Raw genomic sequence first — 19,690 nt, 5'->3', positions numbered from 1 at the left:
CATGCAGATAGAGTATTCATACATAAAATAAATAAATTTAAAAAAAAAGAATTCTCTAGAGCAACAGTTCTCAATCTATGGGTCACAACCCCTTTCGGTCAAATGAACTATTCATGGGGGTCACATAACAGATATTCTGCACATCAGAGGTTTACATTACAATTCATAACAGTAACAGAATTACAGTTATGAAATAGCAACAAAATAATTTCATGGTTGGAGGTCACCACAACATGAACTGAATTAAAGGGTTGCTGCATTAGGAAAATCGCTGGTCTAGAGCTTTTCAAATCTACAGTCTTAATTGGTTTGAGAGTCTCCATTAGGAACACAGATTATATTTTTTATAGATGTATTGTGTTTTAAACCTTTAACAAGTAAGAACTCATGCATATGAAACACAAATACAGGTTAACTGGCTATTATATTTTTTAATGGCCTGTACATCAAAGGAAAGACAGAGTTCATGATGAAGTGATGGCAGCTCATATTCGTTGCATTGTGAGCATCTGGATCCAGACACATGACAATTTTTTCTGACTCCATTCCTAACAAGCTCATTTGCTTAAATTAGCAGATTTTTCCAGATAATTTTATGTTAGGTGCCAATCACCATTCCAAGGATTTCAAGATTATTTTATTTGAGGTGGGTAGGAGGTAACCAGGAGAATTTGTTTGTTCCTTTTTTTTTTTGGTTTTTTTTTCGAGACAGGGTTTCTCTGTGTAGCTTTGCGACTTTCCTGGAACTCACTTGGTAGCCCAAGCTGGCCTCGAACTCAGAGATCCACCTGGCTCTGCCTCCCGAGTGCTGGGATTAAAGGCGTGCGCCACCACCGCCCAGCTTATTTGTTCCTTTTTTTAACCATTGGAAGTGGGTCTAGCATTTGAGATCCACAGAAGAAAATAATTAGCACAGTTCAGCTAACTTTATTGCATGTGATTTATATTACACTGGGTAATGTCTAACAGTTAAATAACGTATGCATAGCCTTGAGTTACTAAGAAGTATGAATGATTTTCTTTTTTTTTTCCTTCAAAACTTTCTCTCAAACCAAAAGAGAAGTTCATTTAATTATTTACATTTAAATTTGTCTAGAATTTACCTTTTTCTTTATCAGAAAAGTAGCATGTGCTTACCATTATAAATTTCTGAAAGAGCACGCCTTTAATCCCAGCACTTGGGAGGCAGAGCCAGATGGATCTCTGAGTTCGAGGCCAGCCTGATGTACAGTGCAAGGTCCAGGACAGGCATCAAAACTACACAGAGAAACCCTGTCTCAAAAAATAAAACAAAATTTTTGGAAAGAATAACAAGTTATCATAAGAAAGAAAAATGATATGGTACCTTTAGTCATTTTACATGCTTTGGAGCTGAGTTTAGTACTCCCCACTTAGAATACCATCACTCTGGTGGCCCAGTTAGGAAGGCTATCCCAAGTTAAAGGCCTGCCTGAACTTCATAGATTGAGCCAGCAACATTATAGAGTGAAAGAAACAAAACCCAAAGCCAAAGAAAGAACACATACACCCCAAACAACGCAGGTAATAACAAATGTTTGGACTTCATATAGCCACTGTTTTTAACCTTGTTTCTGGTGTTGCTGGGGATTGATTTGGGAACATTATGAATCTTAGGCAAGCACTCTACCACAAAGCTACACCCCAGCCCTACAACACAGAGTTCTCCCTCTCCTTTCCTCTCTTCCTCTCTCTACTCTTCCCCTCTCTTAAAGACATGTGTGGCTCAGGCTAGCCTTGAACTTACAACAGTCCTTTTGCCTCAGTCTCCTGAGTGCCATGATTACAGGCATGAGCTACTATACTTGTGTGTGTGTGTGGGGGGGGGGGTTTCGAGACAGGGCTTCCCTGTGTAACAGCCTTGGCTGTCCTGGAATACACTCTGTAGACCAGGCTGGCCTCGAACTCACAGAGATCTGCCTGCCTCTGCCTCCAGAGTGCTGATATTAAAGGCGTGTGCCACCACTACCCAGTCTTACAACACAGTTTTTAAATACTACATAGTATTTTGTTGTATGGATTTATTTAAAAAAAAAAAAAAAAAAAAAAAAAAGCTCATTCTCTCTTATTTTGGTGCTCTCAAATTATGTCTGTGGTGCTAGGGATTAAACCCAGGGTCTCAGGTGTTAGGCAAGCACTGATATAAATACCCTACAAATAATTTTTATCTGAAAAAAAACCTTTTTTTTCTCTTTTTAAAAACATCAATTGCGCCGGGCGGTGGTGGCGCACGCCTTTAATCCCAGCACTCGGGAGGCAGAGCCAGGCGGATCTCTGAGTTCGAGGCCAGCCTGGACTACCAAGTGAGTTCCAGGAAAAGGCGCAAAGCTACACAGAGAAACCCTGTCTCGAAAAACCAAAAAAAAAAAAATAAATAAATAAAAAAAAATAAATAAAAACATCAATTGTATAGTCAGGCAGTGGTGGTGCACACCTTTAATCCCAGCACCCAGGAGGCAGAGGCAGGTGGATCTCTGAGTTCAAGGCCAGTCTGGTCTATAGAATGAGTTCCAGGACAGCCAGGGGTACACAGGAAAAACCTGTCTCGGAAAACAAAAACAACAGCAGTAAAATCAATTGTACTTATTATTATTGAGTGTATATGACATCTGTGTGGTGGTGGTCAACAGATAACGTTGGAGTCAGTTCTGTCTTTCTACCTTGGGGTCCAGAGGTGAAGCTCAGATTATTTATACTATACCATAAGCACTTAATCCATTAAACCTGTGGTTCTCAGACTTCCTAACGCTGACCCTTGTGTACAGTTTCACCGCTACTTCCTAACTGTAAGTTTGCTACTGTTAGGAGTCATAACATAAATATCTGATATGTTGGATATCAGACACGAGACCCTTGTGAAAGGGTCCTTTTACTCTAAAGGGGTCACAACCCACAGGTTGGGAACTGCGGCACTAAGGCACCTCACTGGCTCAGGATTTATTTAAATATTACCCAGTTATTTATAGATAGTCTACTATCAATTATTCTTTCTGTGTTTTTTTTTTTAAATATAACTTTGGGCAGGTTTATTTTTTAACTCATTTGAGGTATTTTAGAATAAATTACCTGCTTTAAATTTTTCTTCTTAATTCCTTTGATTTATAGGATGAACTTTCTGATATTAGTCAAGGCGGATCTAAAGCTACCACTCCAGCTTCAACAGCAAATTCCGATGTGTCAGCGATTCCTCCTGATACTCCCTCAAAGGACGATAATGAAGGACTTGTAAAAGGCACAGATACACCAAATAAGTCAGAGATAAGCAAACACATAGAAGTACAGGTTGCCCAAGAGACTAGGAATGTATCTACAGGTAAGTGACTCCAAGTTCTTACTAGCAAAATTCTCATTCAGTTAACTTAATACATATTAAGTATGAGAAAATACATTTCTAGGGGTATTACCTGATCTAAATATATAAAAGAAAGAGAGAAAGAGATCATTTGTTATTTTTAATTGTAAGTAAGTTTGAAAGAAGTAATGCCTACGCAAAGTTTTGCACAGAAAAATATTAGTGACTAAGAAAAGGGCTTAAAGACACTAAGGTACTGTTTCCTGTTCTCTACCTTAACAGTCTATTGTGTTCCATCCCCTTACATAGGTCTGTTTGCTTATGATAGAGCCTCACTATGTTGTAGCTTTGAACTAAGTGGTCCTTATGCCTTAGCTTCTGAATATATGGGACTATAGACATGTGCAAATCATGCCAATACCATCCCCCCCTTTATTGTTTGTTTGTTTGCTTGCTTTTTTGAAATAGTATCATGTATCCTAGGCTGGCCTCAAGATCACTATTTGGCCAGGCGTGACATTTATTCAACTCCTGAATCTCTTGCCTCTACTTGAGATTACAGGCATGAACCACTGTCTTGGGCAGTTGGCATCCCCCTTGTCTTAGTTGGGGTTTTTTATTGTTGTGAAGAGACACCATGACTGTGGCAACTCTTATAAATAAAAACGTTTAATTGAGGTGGCTTGCTTACAGTTTCAGAGGTTCTGTACATTATTATCAGAATGAGGAGCATGACAACATGCAGGTAGATCTGGTGCTGGAGCTGAGAGTCCTACATCTTGACTCAGACACAACAGGAAGTGGACTGACTGTCATACTGAGAGAAGCCCCCCCACCCCAAGTGACACCCTTCTTCCAACAAGACCACACTTCCTAAAAGTGCCACTCCCTTTGAGGGCCAGTTTCTTTCAAACCACCACACCCCCTAAATAGGAATAGTATCAGTCCCTATGATATGTTGTTGTACTATGTGTCCTAGAACTATAGATGAAAACACTAGTGTTGGTTACTTAACTAGTTCTGGAGATTGACTGTTAACTCAGTATGTGACATTGTCTAACCTCATGTTTCCTAGAACACAACCTTGAGAGTTTTCAAAAATACTCATTTAGTAGTTGTATTTAAAACCATAAAGGCAAGAGAGTTTTCATACATACGTAGAATACATGCATTTATTTCATTATTTCTACCCTTAGACTCCGCTGAAAATGAGGAGAAATCAGAGGTTCAAGCAATCATTGAATCCACTCCTGAATTGGATATGGACAAAGACCTCAGTGGATATAAAGGTTCAAGGTACTGAAAACGTCACATTCTGTGATTCTCTTTCTTTTTTTGTCATTCTGATTGGCATTCTGATCTTGTTTCTGACTAAACAAGATCAGTTCATATTGTGCTAAAGAAACATTAGTACTGTAAAATTCAGTTTCTGCCTTTGAAGCTGCATATTGTTCATGTTTTAAATTTTGGGGGAAATTCATCTGACAGCATTAGGAATTAGGACATAAGGGAGGATGGTGTTTTTGTCTGTGTTGCTGCAACAGTAGATGATACTGATTCGTGTCTAAAGAACAGAGATTTATTTTCTCATAATTCTCAAGCCAGGAAGTCCAAGATCAAGGCCCTGCTGGTTCAGTTGTCCAGTGTGGGCTGTTCTTTATTTCCAAGATGATGCCTTCTTGCTGGATCCCTAGGAGGAGTGTGGTGATGTGTTTGTAATCTAAGAACTAAAGCTTGGCTGAAGATCAGAGGACAGAGCCAGCCACAGAGTTAGCCACAGAGGTCAGGCAGTGGTGGCACACACCTTAATCCTAGCACTGAGGAGGCAGAGACAGAGATCTGTTTGGATTTCTGTGAATTCAAGGCTACACTGGGCTACATGAGATTAATCCAGTCTAAAAGAGAAACAGCCAGGCAGTGGTAGCACACACCTTTAATTCCAGTACTTGGGATCACATACCTTTAATCCCAGCAGTAGAAAGATTGAGATATGGCTGGGCAGAGAAAGGAATATAAGGCGGGAGGAGACAGGAATTCCCTCTCTTGCAGAGGCTCTGTCAGGCTGCGGAGTGTAGCTTGCTCTTCTCTGATCTTTCAGGTTTCACTCTAATATCTGGCTCCAGTTTTTTATTATAAGATCATTTAGGATTTGTGCAACAGAGGAGAGATGCAGTATCCTTTAATGGTGGAAGGCAGAAGAACAGAGTAGCTTAGTGCTGTATGTAAAGTGTCTCTTCCAAGGGGCCTTACCTCAGTCTCACGAGAGGAGCCCTTATGGCCTAATCATCCCCATATAGCTCCCTACCCCCTCCTAATAACACTGGAGTAATCTGGTTCTAGAGAAGACATAGTCTCATGATAGCAGATGAAGGAGGAAAGAGCCAAGAAGTAGTTCCCCCAGCCTAAGGAAACAAAGAGGAGAAGTGAAGGACGTAAAAATTTGAACTTTTTTTTTTCTTACAAATGAGGAAGAAGAGAATGTATTCTGTTTAGAACTGCAATGATTTCATTATTAGGGAACTGAGTCTCATTTTAGTGGGAAGGTTGTTTAATGATAGCAGGAGAATGGCCAGGCACTCTTATAATGTCAAGGTTATCCAAAATATATTGATTAGAGCTGAGTTTTGAGTTTCCTAAATAACTTACCTTTAATGAATAATAGCCATTTTCTTAGTTAGGATTTCTAGTGCTGTGAAGAGACACCATGACCACAGCAGTTCTTATAAAGGAAAACATTTAATTGTGGTGAAAGCTTATAGTTTCAGAGGCTACTTTCATCATGGTGGGACATGGAGGCTTCAGACAGACATAGTGCTGGAGCTGAAAATTATACATCTTGCAAGCAACAGAAAGTGAACTGTCTCGTGGGGCATGATTTGAGCATGTATGAGACCTCAAAACCTGCCTCCACAGTGACACACTTCCTCTAATAAGACCACACCTACTCCAACAAGGCTACACCTCCTAACAGTGCCACCCCCTTTGAGGGCCATTTTCTTTCAAACCACCACAGCCATAAAGATGCATCATGTATTAATCCCTACTAAGCGTTGAGTACTATGAAGTAATGGTTAGATGCATGGACCCCAGGATAAGAATAACCTTAGACAGAGAAAGACTTATGTAGGTTCAAATCTTGCTTCACTGTTCTTTTCTATTACAACAGGGCTAGGGATTGCTCTTAGCACTATCTATCTTTCCATTCTCTGAGTTTTATTATATCTTAATTTTAGTTAAATTAGAATTTATTGTTGATAATTAGTATGACTATATAAGTATTACAACTTAGCCATAATATAAATTTTTCTTTTGGTGCTTTGTATTTTCTTGGAATTGGTGAAATGTTGAGTGGTTAAATTTGTTTCCTTATAGTGTTCCGTGGACTTATCACTAACATTGATAGACAATGAATTTCCTAAGTGTAAGATCATCATTGTGACCAGACCCCAAATCTAGCTGTTTTTCAGAACTCTGCCCCTTGGCCTTCTAGTTCCTTTCTCATGTAGACCGTGGTGTTTACCTAGTTCTGCTGTTTCAGACCTTCTCTACAGAGAAACAGGACGCCAAGGCCCTTTGTTATGTTATAGCACGGGCTGTACAGGAGTTTCCCAAAAGTAGAGTTCCATGCATAATGTATTTGAGTCTTTTATGCATTTTTTGGCTTCTTTATCCCCTATATAAGGTGACCTATAACTCCAGTATTATTTTTCACTACCAGGCAAAGTTACTAAAACTTACTGTAATGCAAAGGGAGGGGTGAATGGGGCTTGCATGAAAGACCTGGCAAAGTACCACATACACTTAGGACATTGACTGGCCCACATTGGTTGTTACTTCCTTTTCTCCTTGGCACTTGGAGATTTCTACTACGCTGCCATATGCCCACAATACCTGGGAGTATCTTCATATTTACTTCCTGTATCCCATGTCATCTGCTTTTTGATTTATGCCTTTATTTCTACAGAGTTTATTCCTTACTAGCTTTCTGGATCTTTAAAGGGTGCATGGGCAGTAATTTTTGAGGACTGAAATTAACAAATATCATTTGTAGATATGCTTTGTAGTTTGGTAGTTTGGCTAGATACAGAAGTGCAGGTTAGAAAACTCTTTGAGAATTGTGAAGGTACTGCTTCCTATCACAGGGTTCAGTTTGGTTGGTTTGGTTTTATGACAGTCTGGCAATATAGCCCTGCCTGGCCTTGCACTGATGATCCTCCTTAATCTCTTAAATTCTGAGATTACAGACAGATGATACCAAGTTCAGTGTCACTTGACATTTTCAGAGATACAGATTCAATTCAAATTTAGACTAAATGAATTTATTCTTACTGCTACCAGAAGACGGCAGCCTTAGAGCCAGTACAGCATGCTGTGTGGAAGGGGGTTAAGGTGAGTTTTTAAGGTGGCCATCAGATATCCATGGAACCCAAAGCTTGGCAGTAAAATTGTTCTACTTCCCTCAGTTGTTTCTTACTTTCCTGCTATATAGTAATAAAAAAGACCATTACATCCCCTTTCCCATAGCCATAAGCAGGTTTTACAGAAGCCAAGGCAGCATTAATGTCTCATAGCCCATTATCATATTCTTATCTCACCTGCAGGCCACTAGGATCTCCAGGAATTCCAGAACAAAAGGTCAGCAGCTCTTAAGGGATACCTGGCTCCATATTACGTTTCTTTAGTCATCCCAGGGACCTGTGTAAATTATTCCTCAGCTTTGAGCCCTTTAATGGCTGGGCTAGAGCAGTTCATTTCTGAGCAAGCAAAAACACAGTGCCACCAGGTTTGGGCTGGCTGTTAGGTCCCTATACCTAGATAGTTACCATTTATAGATATTTATTCTGAAAAATTTATGGTCTTTTCCTTTTTGGTTGGAGTCTTTGTTTTCTGTTATTGCTGCCACTGACTACATTGTCCAGTAAGTTCTATTTTGTTATAGTGTTCTCCCCACTCCCACTCCTTTGGTTTGGGTTCTCTTTTGTGGTAGAGTAGTTTTTAAATGTCGGCTGCTCTGTGGCTTTTTACACGTACATAGGTAAATGCATATTTCCTGGTTTCCTGCCTATACATTTAAACTTGATTTCCAAGGGCTAGCAGTTAGCTTAGTAGCAGAATGTTTGCCAGCTATGTGTGAGCTCCTGACCTGGATCCTCAGCATTGAGTGGGGACATAGATGTGACTTGGTTTCCATTGTTCAGGGAGCTGGTAGTCTCTGTCCCCTGATCTCAGGCAAGTTTCTTAGGGTACACAATATATCACCACATATATCCCATAAGCTATATAACTTTTTAATATATATATATATACATACCATAAAGTAAAATTTTTACTTTATGTATATATCTCCAACTGTCTCCCATTAATAGTCACTTAGCTTTCTACTGCAAAAAAAAAAACCACCCAACATCAAAAAGCCAAACACTCTTATGGTAGGTCATCGTAGTGCATGCCTTCAATTCCAGAATTTGGGACATAGAGCTGGAAGTATTCCCAGACTAGTCTGCCTATGAGTTCCAGGATAACCATAATGAGACCCTGTCTCAGATAAGCAAACTACTATGCTTTATGATACAGCGCACAGGAGGCTTTGGCAGGTAGAGCCAAAGTGCCTCACTGTTGGTGAGAGACAGAGATGCCATGAAGATAGCACTCAGTGAAGAGTTTTATTTGGTGGGGGGAAGAGAGAGGGGGAAAGAAAAAGGGAAAGAGAGAGATTGGGGGTGTGTGCTACCTCTGGCGAGAGGGGGAGGGATGGAGGGTTTTCTCTTAAAGTAGCCTTTACATCAGGACATGCAGGCCAGGTCCCCAAGGGGTGGAATACTAACACTATGACTGTCTTTTACATTCAAAATTGAGTTTGTAGTAAGGTTTTGTGAGTTGGAGGGGAGCATGGTGTTCATATTTTTTTTTTCCTCTAATTTTCTTTCTTTTTTTTTTTTTTTTAAAGATAGTGTCTTACTACGTATCTTTGGCTGGCCACTCAATATGTGGACCAGGCTGAGCTAGAGCTCATAGTAATCTGCCTGTGCCTCTTGAGTTCTAGGTGCTGAGAATAAAGGCATGTACTCTCATGCCTGACTTCTTGTGGGTTTTGTGTGTGTGTGTGTGTGTGTGTGTGTGTGTGTTTTAGAAAAATAAAAGAAAAAGCCGTAAAGCCATGCTAATTTGTACCAGATAGTTCAGAACATCATAGTTAAGATTATTGATTCTATTGAGGCTGTAGCTCAATTGGCAGAGTGCTTATCTAGGAGGCATGAAGCCCTGGGATTGATCCCCAGCACTGTATCAGCTAGGAATGGTGGTGTAAGTATCATCAGACTTGGGAGTCACAGTCGGTGCCCCAAGTCTGGTCTGGCCACCTCAGTAAGCCAAATAAGAGCCAAACTAAAAGTAGAAAGCAGAAAGGGGGGACTGATTTATTCAATGTGGCAATATTGGGAGAAGAACAGAGAGATCCAGGGAACCCCCAAGACCTTCTCTGTGGACCTGAAGGGAGATCACAGACCCATCACTGTCTAGGCTTCAGTCTCATCCTGTGTGAAATCTCTTTCAGAGAGACAAGTTGCCCCTCTGGTTGATATTTTTTCCTTTTGGCATGAAATTCCTAGGAAAATTTACATTTCTTGGGGTCTGCTGTCTCAGTAGTCTGATAGTCAGATTGTGAGACACAGAGTCTCTTTAGAGTGTCTTCATTTTTGTCAGGCTAGTTACACAAGCCTGTCACTGGAGGATCAGAAGTCCATGGTCATCCTCAGCTACATAGCAAGATTGGGCCAACCTAGATGACATGAGACCCTGTCATAAAAAAATAAAATAAATCAACATTGCCTTAGTTTGAATTCTTCTTCCATCTATTGCTGAATGATTTTGTCAAATTCCTTAAGCTCTTTAGTTTCCTTATTTATATATTGGGGTAATAGTATCCTATGCCTTGTGGAGTAGCTGTAAGTAAAATAGATAATGTATGTAATACAGACCCAAGTAGCTGCCATTATTTTACGTTTGCTGGGATTTCACAGTAGGAGCATAATTCTTTGTATGCTCTGTGGGAGTTCCTTGGAAAACCACTGAGAAATCTTTTTATGTTGATACTTTATAGGAAATGCAAATGTAAGAAATTTCTATGCTGCTTAATCATTAAAAACACATTGTGAGAAAGTCTTTATAATTTGTTGATTTTCCTTTATTGTTTTTATAATAGCACTCCCACCAAAGGCATAGAGAACAAAGCTTTTGATCGAAATACAGAATCTCTCTTTGAAGAACTGTCTTCAGCTGGCTCGGGCCTCATTGGAGATGTGGATGAAGGAGCAGATTTACTAGGTATGACAGCTCCTCTTGAGAAGTACCATACTGTTTAAAAATAGATCTCATTAATGACTTCATTGAAAATGTATCTAAAATGTCCTGATTGCCTGATGGTACAAGGTTATTGTATTGTAGGAATTATTTAGAATGTATTTGTTATCGTAAAAGTTTTAATGAAAAGCATCTTTATATATAGAAATGACAAAAATTGAATTTGCATTTAAATTTATATTTTTAATTCACGTAACACAGTTTATTGAATTGCAATATTCTAAGAATAGATATTACACATCGGGAACAAAGTGCGGGGTGTATGTGTACATGTATGATTGGTGGGGCAAATAGCTCTTGGTTTATATAAACCTCATTGTATTCTGTTGACCTTAATTAAATAGGCAATATAACGCTTGAAATATTTTTCCATTCCCAGAGCTTTATAATTTACCTCTGTGGGAAATTATTAAAGTTATTTTAAAGCTTGTGTTGAGCTAGGGTTGTAGCTCAGTTCCTAGCCACTGTTGCTGTGTCCCCTCCCTCCCCAAACAAACGAACAAAAACAGTTTATGTTGTTGAGCACATAACTAGGGGGACAGGGAAGTACTGTATTCAACTCTTCCACTATAAATTTCCTGGGTTATCTTTGCCAAACTGATCAACCCTTTTATCTGCCTTGACCTTCCATTGTGTGTAAATATAGGAGCTGGACTCTTTTTAAGAGTTTGGTAGCCGGGTGGTGGTGGCGCACGCCTTTAATCCCAGCACTTTAAAGGAGGCAGAGGCAGGTGGATCTCTGTGAGTTCAAGGCCAGCCTGGGCTACAGAGTGAGTTCCAGGAAAGTTGCAAAGCTACACAGAGAAACCCTGTCTCAAAAAACCGAGAGAGAGAGAGAGAGAGAGAGAGAGAGAGAGAGAGAGAGAGAGAGAGGGAGAGGGAGAGGGAGAGGGAGAGGGAGAGGGAGAGGGAGAGGGAGAGGGAGAGGGAGAGGGAGAGGGAGAGGGAGAGGGAGAGGGAGAGGAGAGAGAGGAGAGAGATAGTTTGGTAGATGGGTTTGTGGGGGTAAAACCAGCTAATCTCTTCTGTGTATCAGTTAAGTTTGATTGAAACATCCCTCCCTCAGCTGGGAGTGGTGGTGCATGCTTTTAATCCTCTGCCTAGGAAGGCAGAGGCAGGTGGATCTCTGTGAGGCTAGCCTGGTCTACAGGGAAAGTTCTGACAGCCAGGGCTACACAGAGGAACTATGTCTTGAAAAACCAAAAAGAAAGAGCCCTCCTCTACATTTTTGTTTATTTGTTTGTTTACTGTCTCTGATGTCCTTTACTCAACAATATTAGAGTTGAATGGTTTGCAGAAGATATTATATGGTATATGAAAACAAAGTAATTACCATTGGTTCCATTAGAGTAAAAATTTACCAGCCTGTCCTCTGCAGAATCTCTTAAGGTTCCTTTCAGCAAGAATTATTTGATTCTGGTTCGTGTGAATTAGTTTTAACATATCTTCCTTGTAGTTTAACACTGTGTAGCAATGAAAACCATAGAATTTTCAACTTTTTGTTTTGAGTGGATACTAGGCTTCAACAACAATAAAGGTTTCTTTTACTGTCATCATACTAATGACTACACTGTTCTTAAAAAGCTGTGCTTGTCAGGTCTAGGAAATATGGAATGGAGTGAACTGCTTACAATAATTTATGTTAAATTTATTGATTGTCTGTTTTATGTTTGACATTGTGAAAATTTTTCGTTTGTTTTTATTTGAAATTACAAGTTCATCCAGGCATAGTGGCACATTTTTAAATCCCAGTCCTCAGGGTGTGGAGGGAGATGAGCTGTGAAAGGCCAGCCTGGGCAACATAGGAAGACAACACTTCAAAAAGTTAGAAAGAGTGTGGTGGTGTAGGATACCCAGGAGGCAGAGGCAGATGGATCTCTATGAGTTAAGGTCAGCCTGAAATATACAGTGAGACCCTGTCTCAAAAAAACAGACAAACAACAACAACAAAAACCACAGGGCTGGAGAAATGACTCAGTTGTTAAGAGCAATGGCTGTTCTTCCAGTACCCACAGAGCAGCTGACAATCATCTGTAAATCCAATTCCACAGGTCCAGTGCCCTCTTCTTGCCTCCATGGGCACTAGGCATGCATCTAGCACACTGGCATACATGCAAGCAGAACACCTGCATCATCATCATCATCATCATCATCATCATCATCATAATAATAATAATAATAATAATACCTTAAACTCCACCTCCCCACACTAAAGTCCTATGTAAATATATGTATAGTAATCAAGATTTAAAGGTCTGCCACTTTAACTATTTGTAATTAAACACAGACTCCTACCATTAAAATGTTAAGTAAAACTTTGGAAGAATTAAATGAATTACTTTTCTCAAGGAAGGCTCAGAAAGAATAGTTCTTGAGGAAACTTTATATTTAAATTTATACCTTCATTTTTAGTTTCACACGACAAAGTTCTTTGAAAGTTTGATTGATTGGATGGCAAGATGGCTCAGTGAGTAAAGGTACTCAGCACCAAGCGTGACAACCTGAGTTCAATTCCAGGACCCATATGATGGAAGGAGAGAATGGACTCCTGCAAGGTGTCCTCTGGTTTCACTGGCATAACCATGGCATACACTTGTGCACACATATACATACATGTACACAGATGTGCACACACACAATAAAAACGTAATAAAAAGTTGATTGGCTGCTTGGGGGCAGGGTACTTTATTCCTTTTGAGTACTTTGTTTATATAAATAAATTATTTCAAATGTGTAATCAATGAATGTCATCTCAAATGCAGTTTTTACAAAAATGTTTAAAAAAAAAAAAAAGTTGATGGGCTTAGAAAACTTGACTCCCCAGCAATTTAAGGACAAATTCAAAAAAAAAAATGCTAGGAAGAATTTAAAATTTATTTTTAAAAATACATATTGAGCTAGTAAAATTCACTGTATTTTGAGAACAAACCTTTTTTTGTAATCTCCTAAAACTTATTTTTCGAAAGTTTCATACATGTCTATAATGTATTTTGACAACTTGCACTCCATTATCTGTCCCCATGCCCTCTCTTCGTAGCTAAACTCTTCTTCCTAAGAAACTTCTGTTTTTCTATCCTTTGTGGGTTTTTTGCATGTGCATGGATGAGTCTGTTGATTGGAGCATACTACAGATAAAATGACACCTCACACCCAGCCCCCAGTAACCAGTAACCGCCAGTAATCCTTCAGAGAGAGGGGTGGAGTCTCATGTGCTCATGCTCCCTCCATAATGAAGTACTGATCCAGTGTTTTGAAGTCTTGGGCAGGTAACCACGGCTGCCGTGAGTTCATGAGTGCAACGACGATGTCACATCAGAAGACATCTTTTTGCAGCACATCACCATACACTCCAGCCCTTACATTCTTGTCACCCTCTTCCTCCTTGTTCCCTGAGCCCTAGAGGAGGTGATATAGATGTTTCACTTAGGGCTGATAATAATGTTCCACCATTACTTATCATTGTAATTTTGACAAGTTAGGATCCTTCCATCCTGCAACCATTAGAAGCTTCTCTTACTTTTTTAAATTTAATTTTGTTTGTTGGGTTTTTGTTTTGTTTTTGAGACACGATTTTTCTGTGTAGCCCTGGCTGTTCTGTATCTCACTTTGTAGACCAGGCTGGCCTCAAATTCACAGAGAATCTTCTGCCTCCACCTATGGAGGCGGTGCTGGGATTAAAGGTGTGTGCTACCACTTCCAGTATAAGCTTCTCTTTTAAGATCTGGGAGAGCTAATTCAGTGAGCCAGAATAAATTCTTCCTTCTTGAAGTTGCCTTTATCAAGTATTAGTTTGATGTCATAATCCATCATTGCAAGGAGGTTCAGAGGCAAGGACTTGAGGAAGCTGACTATATTGCATCCACACTCAGTAAACAGGAGATAAATATACTCATGCTTGCTTCTCTATTACTGTGTAATGATGGCATACTATGTGTTATAGACCATTCTAGGTACTGGGACATAGCAGAGTAGAAAACACACTAACAGGCAATTCTCCATCTTAGACCTCTGACGTTTCCCTCACAACCAACCTTCAGGTTCTATTTGTTTGATCTCCTAAACAGTTGCATATATTCATCTTTCTTGTCTCTACTTAAGTGGCATGACTTCCAGGAATTCTGCTTTGATCCCCTAAGCATAGTCATCCTTGAAGTGTATGCTCATAGCAGTGAATTTCATTATACCATTCTTTGTACATCCCTGTTTTTTATATACCAGTCTCCCTGGACAGACTGTCAAGTTCACTCTGTCAGGCACAACTGTGTCTGTTTTCATTTCTGTTGCATAGCCTAGCACAACATTCAAGTGACTGGAAATTCGAAATAGTCCTAACAGTTTTGCTTCACTTCAAAATCTGTGATTTCCCTTTTGAAATAAAGAGTTCTTTAATAGGATTTTTAAAGAGAGTGCACTTTTATAAGAATGTATACAACTAGGTAAAATGATACATGCATTCTCAAGGAATTGTAGGTCATCCAGATGCCGTGTGCCTTTCTCTGGACCTAGCTTGACAGTTCTAAGTAAAAACTGCAGAACAGGGTGTTTTTGTTTGTTTGTTTGTTTGTTTTGTTGTTTTGCTTATTTTTTGTAGGCAAAGTTTATGTGTATATTATATTATTTATACTTCAAATCTTGAAAAGAGAAGTTTACTTCAAGGTGGATTTTTCTTATAATTAGTTTTACTGATACATTTCAAAATAAAAAAATTAGATAATCCTGCTTATACACTACATTTTAAGAGAATTCGTCATTGAGTGTATGTAAGTTTAATTGAAACTTTTGGAATTATAAGGTATGTTCCTCAGGAGTACCCAATTTTTTTTCTTTATAATATTTACACTTTATTGTATAGAGCTGATGGTTTTGCTATATTGATTCAATTTTTTTGTCAAATCTTTCTCATTTTAAAATAAATGGGTTGGTTTAGTTCTTGCTTTATAAAAACATTCTAATTGAGTTTCTTGTTCATTTTTCTCTTGGGATGCTTACCCAGGGGAATATTCTGGTGTGTATGTTTTTTAAATACTTTGCTATTACTGCTTTTTAAGCTAGGTGTTCTTGGCTGCTGTTCTCATTTGATGCTTTTTTCATTATTTTTTTTCCTGCCTGACTTGTTTTCTCTGCATATATTTTTAGCTTTTACGCTGCTCTGAATGTTTGAGAGTTTGTTAGAGTTGCTATGTAAGCTTTCCCAGTGAGTCTGAGCTGTTCCTTCTGTCTCAGAACCTTTACTAAAACGTTAGCGTTAGTGTTTAAGGAAACTCTCTCCGCATCATTTTGGAAATGGAATTTGGAAGCTTTCAGGTTCACCACTCCAGTTTGTGGTGCATACAAGATGATTAAATGTGCTGCTGTTTCTGATGTTTGAGAATATTTGAAAACTTGTAATACAGACAAAATAGGAATCCATATGTCAGCATTAAATTTTTAACATTCCCAGGCTGGTTTTGTTTTAAATGATTTAAAAATCATTAAGAATGTTAACTTGTTTTGTTTTAGACGGAGTTTCTCTGTATAGCCCTGGCTGTCCTGGAGCTCACTCTATAGACCAGGCTGGCCTCAAACTCACAGAGATCCTCCTGCCTCTGTCTCCCAAGTACTGTGATTAAAGGCATGAGCCACCAGTGCCCTGCTGTAATAATTAACTTTTTTTTTTTAAAGTAAAAGTATATGTTAACTCCTTGGCCTTAAATAATTCTTTAGAAATATTTCCTTTTTGCTTTCCTGTATTATAAATATTGCTTCTCTGTCCTGTTGTTCTCCAACATTATTTCATGAATCTTGGGGGAAGTTAGGCTTTGTTTAGCTTGGGCTGTTTTTTTTTTTCCTCCAACATTCTCCAATCTCTTATGAGAAGTAAATAGTTTTATTTTTCTGAAAAATGACTATTACATTAAATACTCTATCTTATATTACTTGTGAAAATATTAAGCACAGTTCTTCTATAAAGTGGCAACTGAAAATTATTATTTTATGTGTGTCACTTTGTAAAACGTTGTAGTACTGATTTGGAGTTTTCATTATAATTATATTCAAATTAATGTGAGGAAGAATTGGTGAAGCATTTTTAAGTATATCAGAGACCATCCTTGTGAATGAAGGAAATCATCTTTATTTCTGCCTTTTGCACATCATTATGCATTGAGTCATAACATTGTGAGTCCAGATGTTTTTCATATCATGCTAGAACTTTATAGATTAATGATATGTTTTCATACTGTTTTTTACATAAAACATTTCTTGTTCTTTGTTTTTGCTTTTCATGGAATGCATGGGCTTTAAGACCATAATTTCTTTGGTAAGGTTTCATCTGCCTTGGGGTTCTGTCTTTGGCCTTGCTTCTTTCTGCTTATCCTCGATTAGTCAAATATATTTCTTAAGCAGAAGCCTACAACAGCAGCTGTGATTTAGAAATCATTTATGATCCCTATCAATGTTCATTATTCCCCTAAATAATAATACTTATTAAGAACATCTGGGCAGTGGTGGTGCACACCTTTAATCCCAGCCCTCAGGACAGAGGCAGGCAGATCTCTGTGAGTTTGAGGCCAGCCTGGTCTACAAAGCAAGTTCCAGGACAGCCAGGGCTATTACACAAAGAAAGAACCTTGTCTCAAAACAAAATAAAAACAAAAAAAGTCTGGCAGAAAAGTCTTGATCCTCCTGAAATACTATCTATGCAAAACAAAATGTAATTGATAGATGTAAAGAACTGGCCAAGAAGAGCCCAGGGGTGGTGGCTTGCATCTGCAACACCAGCTGTTGGGAAGTCGAGGGAGGAAGATCACTTGAGCTAAGGAAATTAAGACAATCTGAACAACATAGCATAGCAAGACCCATCTCAAAAAAAAAAAAAAAAAAAAAAAAACAACAACAACAAAATCAACAATAACAAAGAGATTTAGCCAATAAATTCCTCAGCTTTGGTTTGTGATGACTAGTTATTTATTATTTCATAATCTTTTCAATAAATACATAAACAGTGTAGACAATATGATTAAAGGAAAGGTTAAAATAATAAAACTTAGGACCATAGCTTATGTAATTACTGATAAATTTATTTTCAAAGTTTTTACCATTTTCCTTTTGATAGGAATGGGTCGTGAAGTGGAGAATCTCATACTAGAGAATACACAGCTGCTGGAAACCAAGTAAGTATGAAAGTTTAACATGGAATAAAAGAAATGTGTTTTCTTCTCTCCAAGTCAGTAATTTTTATATTAATTTAACACAGCATTGTGCTGTCTCCCTACCCAGTTACGTTCTCTTCTCAACATCTGTGCATACATAGAAAAATGGGTAATGAGCCCTTCTTTGCTCTGATAGGTTTATTGCTCTGTTATTTTTATAGAAATATAGTTTTTATTTCTTTTCCACTATGTCAATATTCTGGATATGTTGTGCATCTCTTTTTCCCCCTAAGAGCTGCTGTTTTCTTATTCTCTTTGAGTTTTTTACATTTCTGCATGAATGTGTTAGCTTCTATGCAGACACTTCTGTAGATTCTCTCCTTCATAGTTGTATATTCTTGGGTAGTTTGTGGAGTCTTAAAGCCCTCAAGCAGCATGTTAGAGTACAGGTCCTTTGTCATGTGAAAAAGCAGATAGGGTCCACTTGTCAATTTGCTGTGTCAACAATTTTGGAACACCTGTGTCTGTCCACACAGACTGCCACTAACAGTAAATGAGGTCACACCCAACATATCCGAATGTACTATATCTCTACTTTTTTCTTTCAGTTTATTTCTAATTTAAACTACTTTCTCAGGAGTTACTAAATGCAGCTTCAAGGAGAATTTGACTGTATTGTTGAACAGTACCTTTGCAGAAACTTCAATAATAGTAGTCCTAGAAATCTTGGTTTATTTTGGTTTTTGTTTGTTTGTTTGTTTTTTGAGACAGAATTTCTCTCTGTTGTCCTGGCTGTCCTGGAACTCCCTCTGTAGACCAGGCTGGCCTCGAACTTAGATCCACCTGCATCTGCCTTCAGAGTGCTGGGATTATTGGCATGTGCTGCCAGCACCTGACTAGAAAGCTGTTTTTTAAGTTTAACCTTTCTTAGTGCTGATTTTATTTATTGGTGGTATGTCTTGTTTTATCCATTATTAGCTTGGCAAGTATAAAGAGCAAACATTAAGCTATTGTTTTATGGCCTTTTCTATAAAAAATAAATCAGGAAGAATGTTCAAATTCTCAGTTGTTCAGCTTTATGATTTGACAGTTACTTTAGTCTACAAAGATGGAAAAGTAATTTGTAATGATGCATTTGAAATATGTGTTTTTTAGAAATGCTTTGAATGTAGTGAAGAATGATTTAATAGCAAAAGTGGATGAGCTGACCTGTGAGAAAGATGTGCTGCAGGGAGAATTGGAGGCTGTGAAACAGGCCAAGCTGAAGCTAGAGGAAAAGAACAAAGAGTTGGAGGAGGAGCTCAGGAAGTAAGTTTCAACAGCTGCTGGAAACAAGTCATCTATGCGTGTGGGGCTGTGTTCACAGCTACCCTGTGACACACCCCTGCTCTGAATCAAACACCTTGCCAGGGTGCCACAAAGGATTGTAGGTATAACCCTGAGACTGAGGCCTTGAGCTCCCTCAAACCAGGAAGGGCCAAGAGCTACCTGGAGAAAGTAAAGTGTCTCAACCATTTGCCTCTACTCTGAGCTGGTCTTTCTGTTCCAACAACCAGTCTCTTAACCAAAAAGTTGTGGGTTTTGCTTTTGTTTTGTTTTTCTTTTTCCTATTAATCTTGGTGTCAAAAGTTGTAACTGTGGGCTGGACAGACGGTTCAGGAGTTAAGAGTATTTGTTGCTCGCTCTTCCAGAGGACCAGAGACAACCCACACCAGGTAGCCCTCAATTGCCTGCTTCTGGGGATCCAACACTCTTTTCTGATCTCTCTAGATGCCTGCGCGCGCATGCGCGCGCGCGCGCGCGCGCGCGCACACACACACACACACACATTCAATAAATAAACAAATAAAGGATAGGGTAAATCTTTAAAAAAAAAAAAAAAAAAACTTAA

General features: G+C 38.7%; 1 protein-coding gene across 15 annotated transcripts in view; it reads left to right on the top strand.

Moving 5' to 3' along the window:
• Window positions 1–19,690, top strand: part of Spag9 (sperm associated antigen 9) — a 133,699-nt gene that overhangs the window by 77,109 nt on the left and 36,900 nt on the right. For 6 of the 15 annotated variants that reach the window (XM_028868913.2, XM_028868912.2, XM_028868907.2 and 3 more), the window contains 7 exons: window positions 3,124–3,331; window positions 4,507–4,606; window positions 10,512–10,633; window positions 15,663–15,674; window positions 16,953–16,967; window positions 17,763–17,820; window positions 18,955–19,107. In XM_028868913.2, the coding sequence (XP_028724746.1) occupies window positions 3,124–3,331; window positions 4,507–4,606; window positions 10,512–10,633; window positions 15,663–15,674; window positions 16,953–16,967; window positions 17,763–17,820; window positions 18,955–19,107 (668 nt within the window). The remainder of the gene's footprint in view (window positions 1–3,123; window positions 3,332–4,506; window positions 4,607–10,511; window positions 10,634–15,662; window positions 15,675–16,952; window positions 16,968–17,762; window positions 17,821–18,954; window positions 19,108–19,690) is intronic. The other 9 variants (XM_028868917.2, XM_028868915.2, XM_028868914.2 and 6 more) reach the window with 2 other exon arrangements.

The sequence above is a fragment of the Peromyscus leucopus genome, chromosome 8b (genome assembly GCF_004664715.2).
Source record: "Peromyscus leucopus breed LL Stock chromosome 8b, UCI_PerLeu_2.1, whole genome shotgun sequence".
Lineage (NCBI taxonomy): Eukaryota > Metazoa > Chordata > Mammalia > Rodentia > Cricetidae > Peromyscus > Peromyscus leucopus.
The sequence above is the reverse complement of the archived record's forward strand: the minus strand, read 5'-3'. Positions and strand labels throughout refer to the sequence as shown.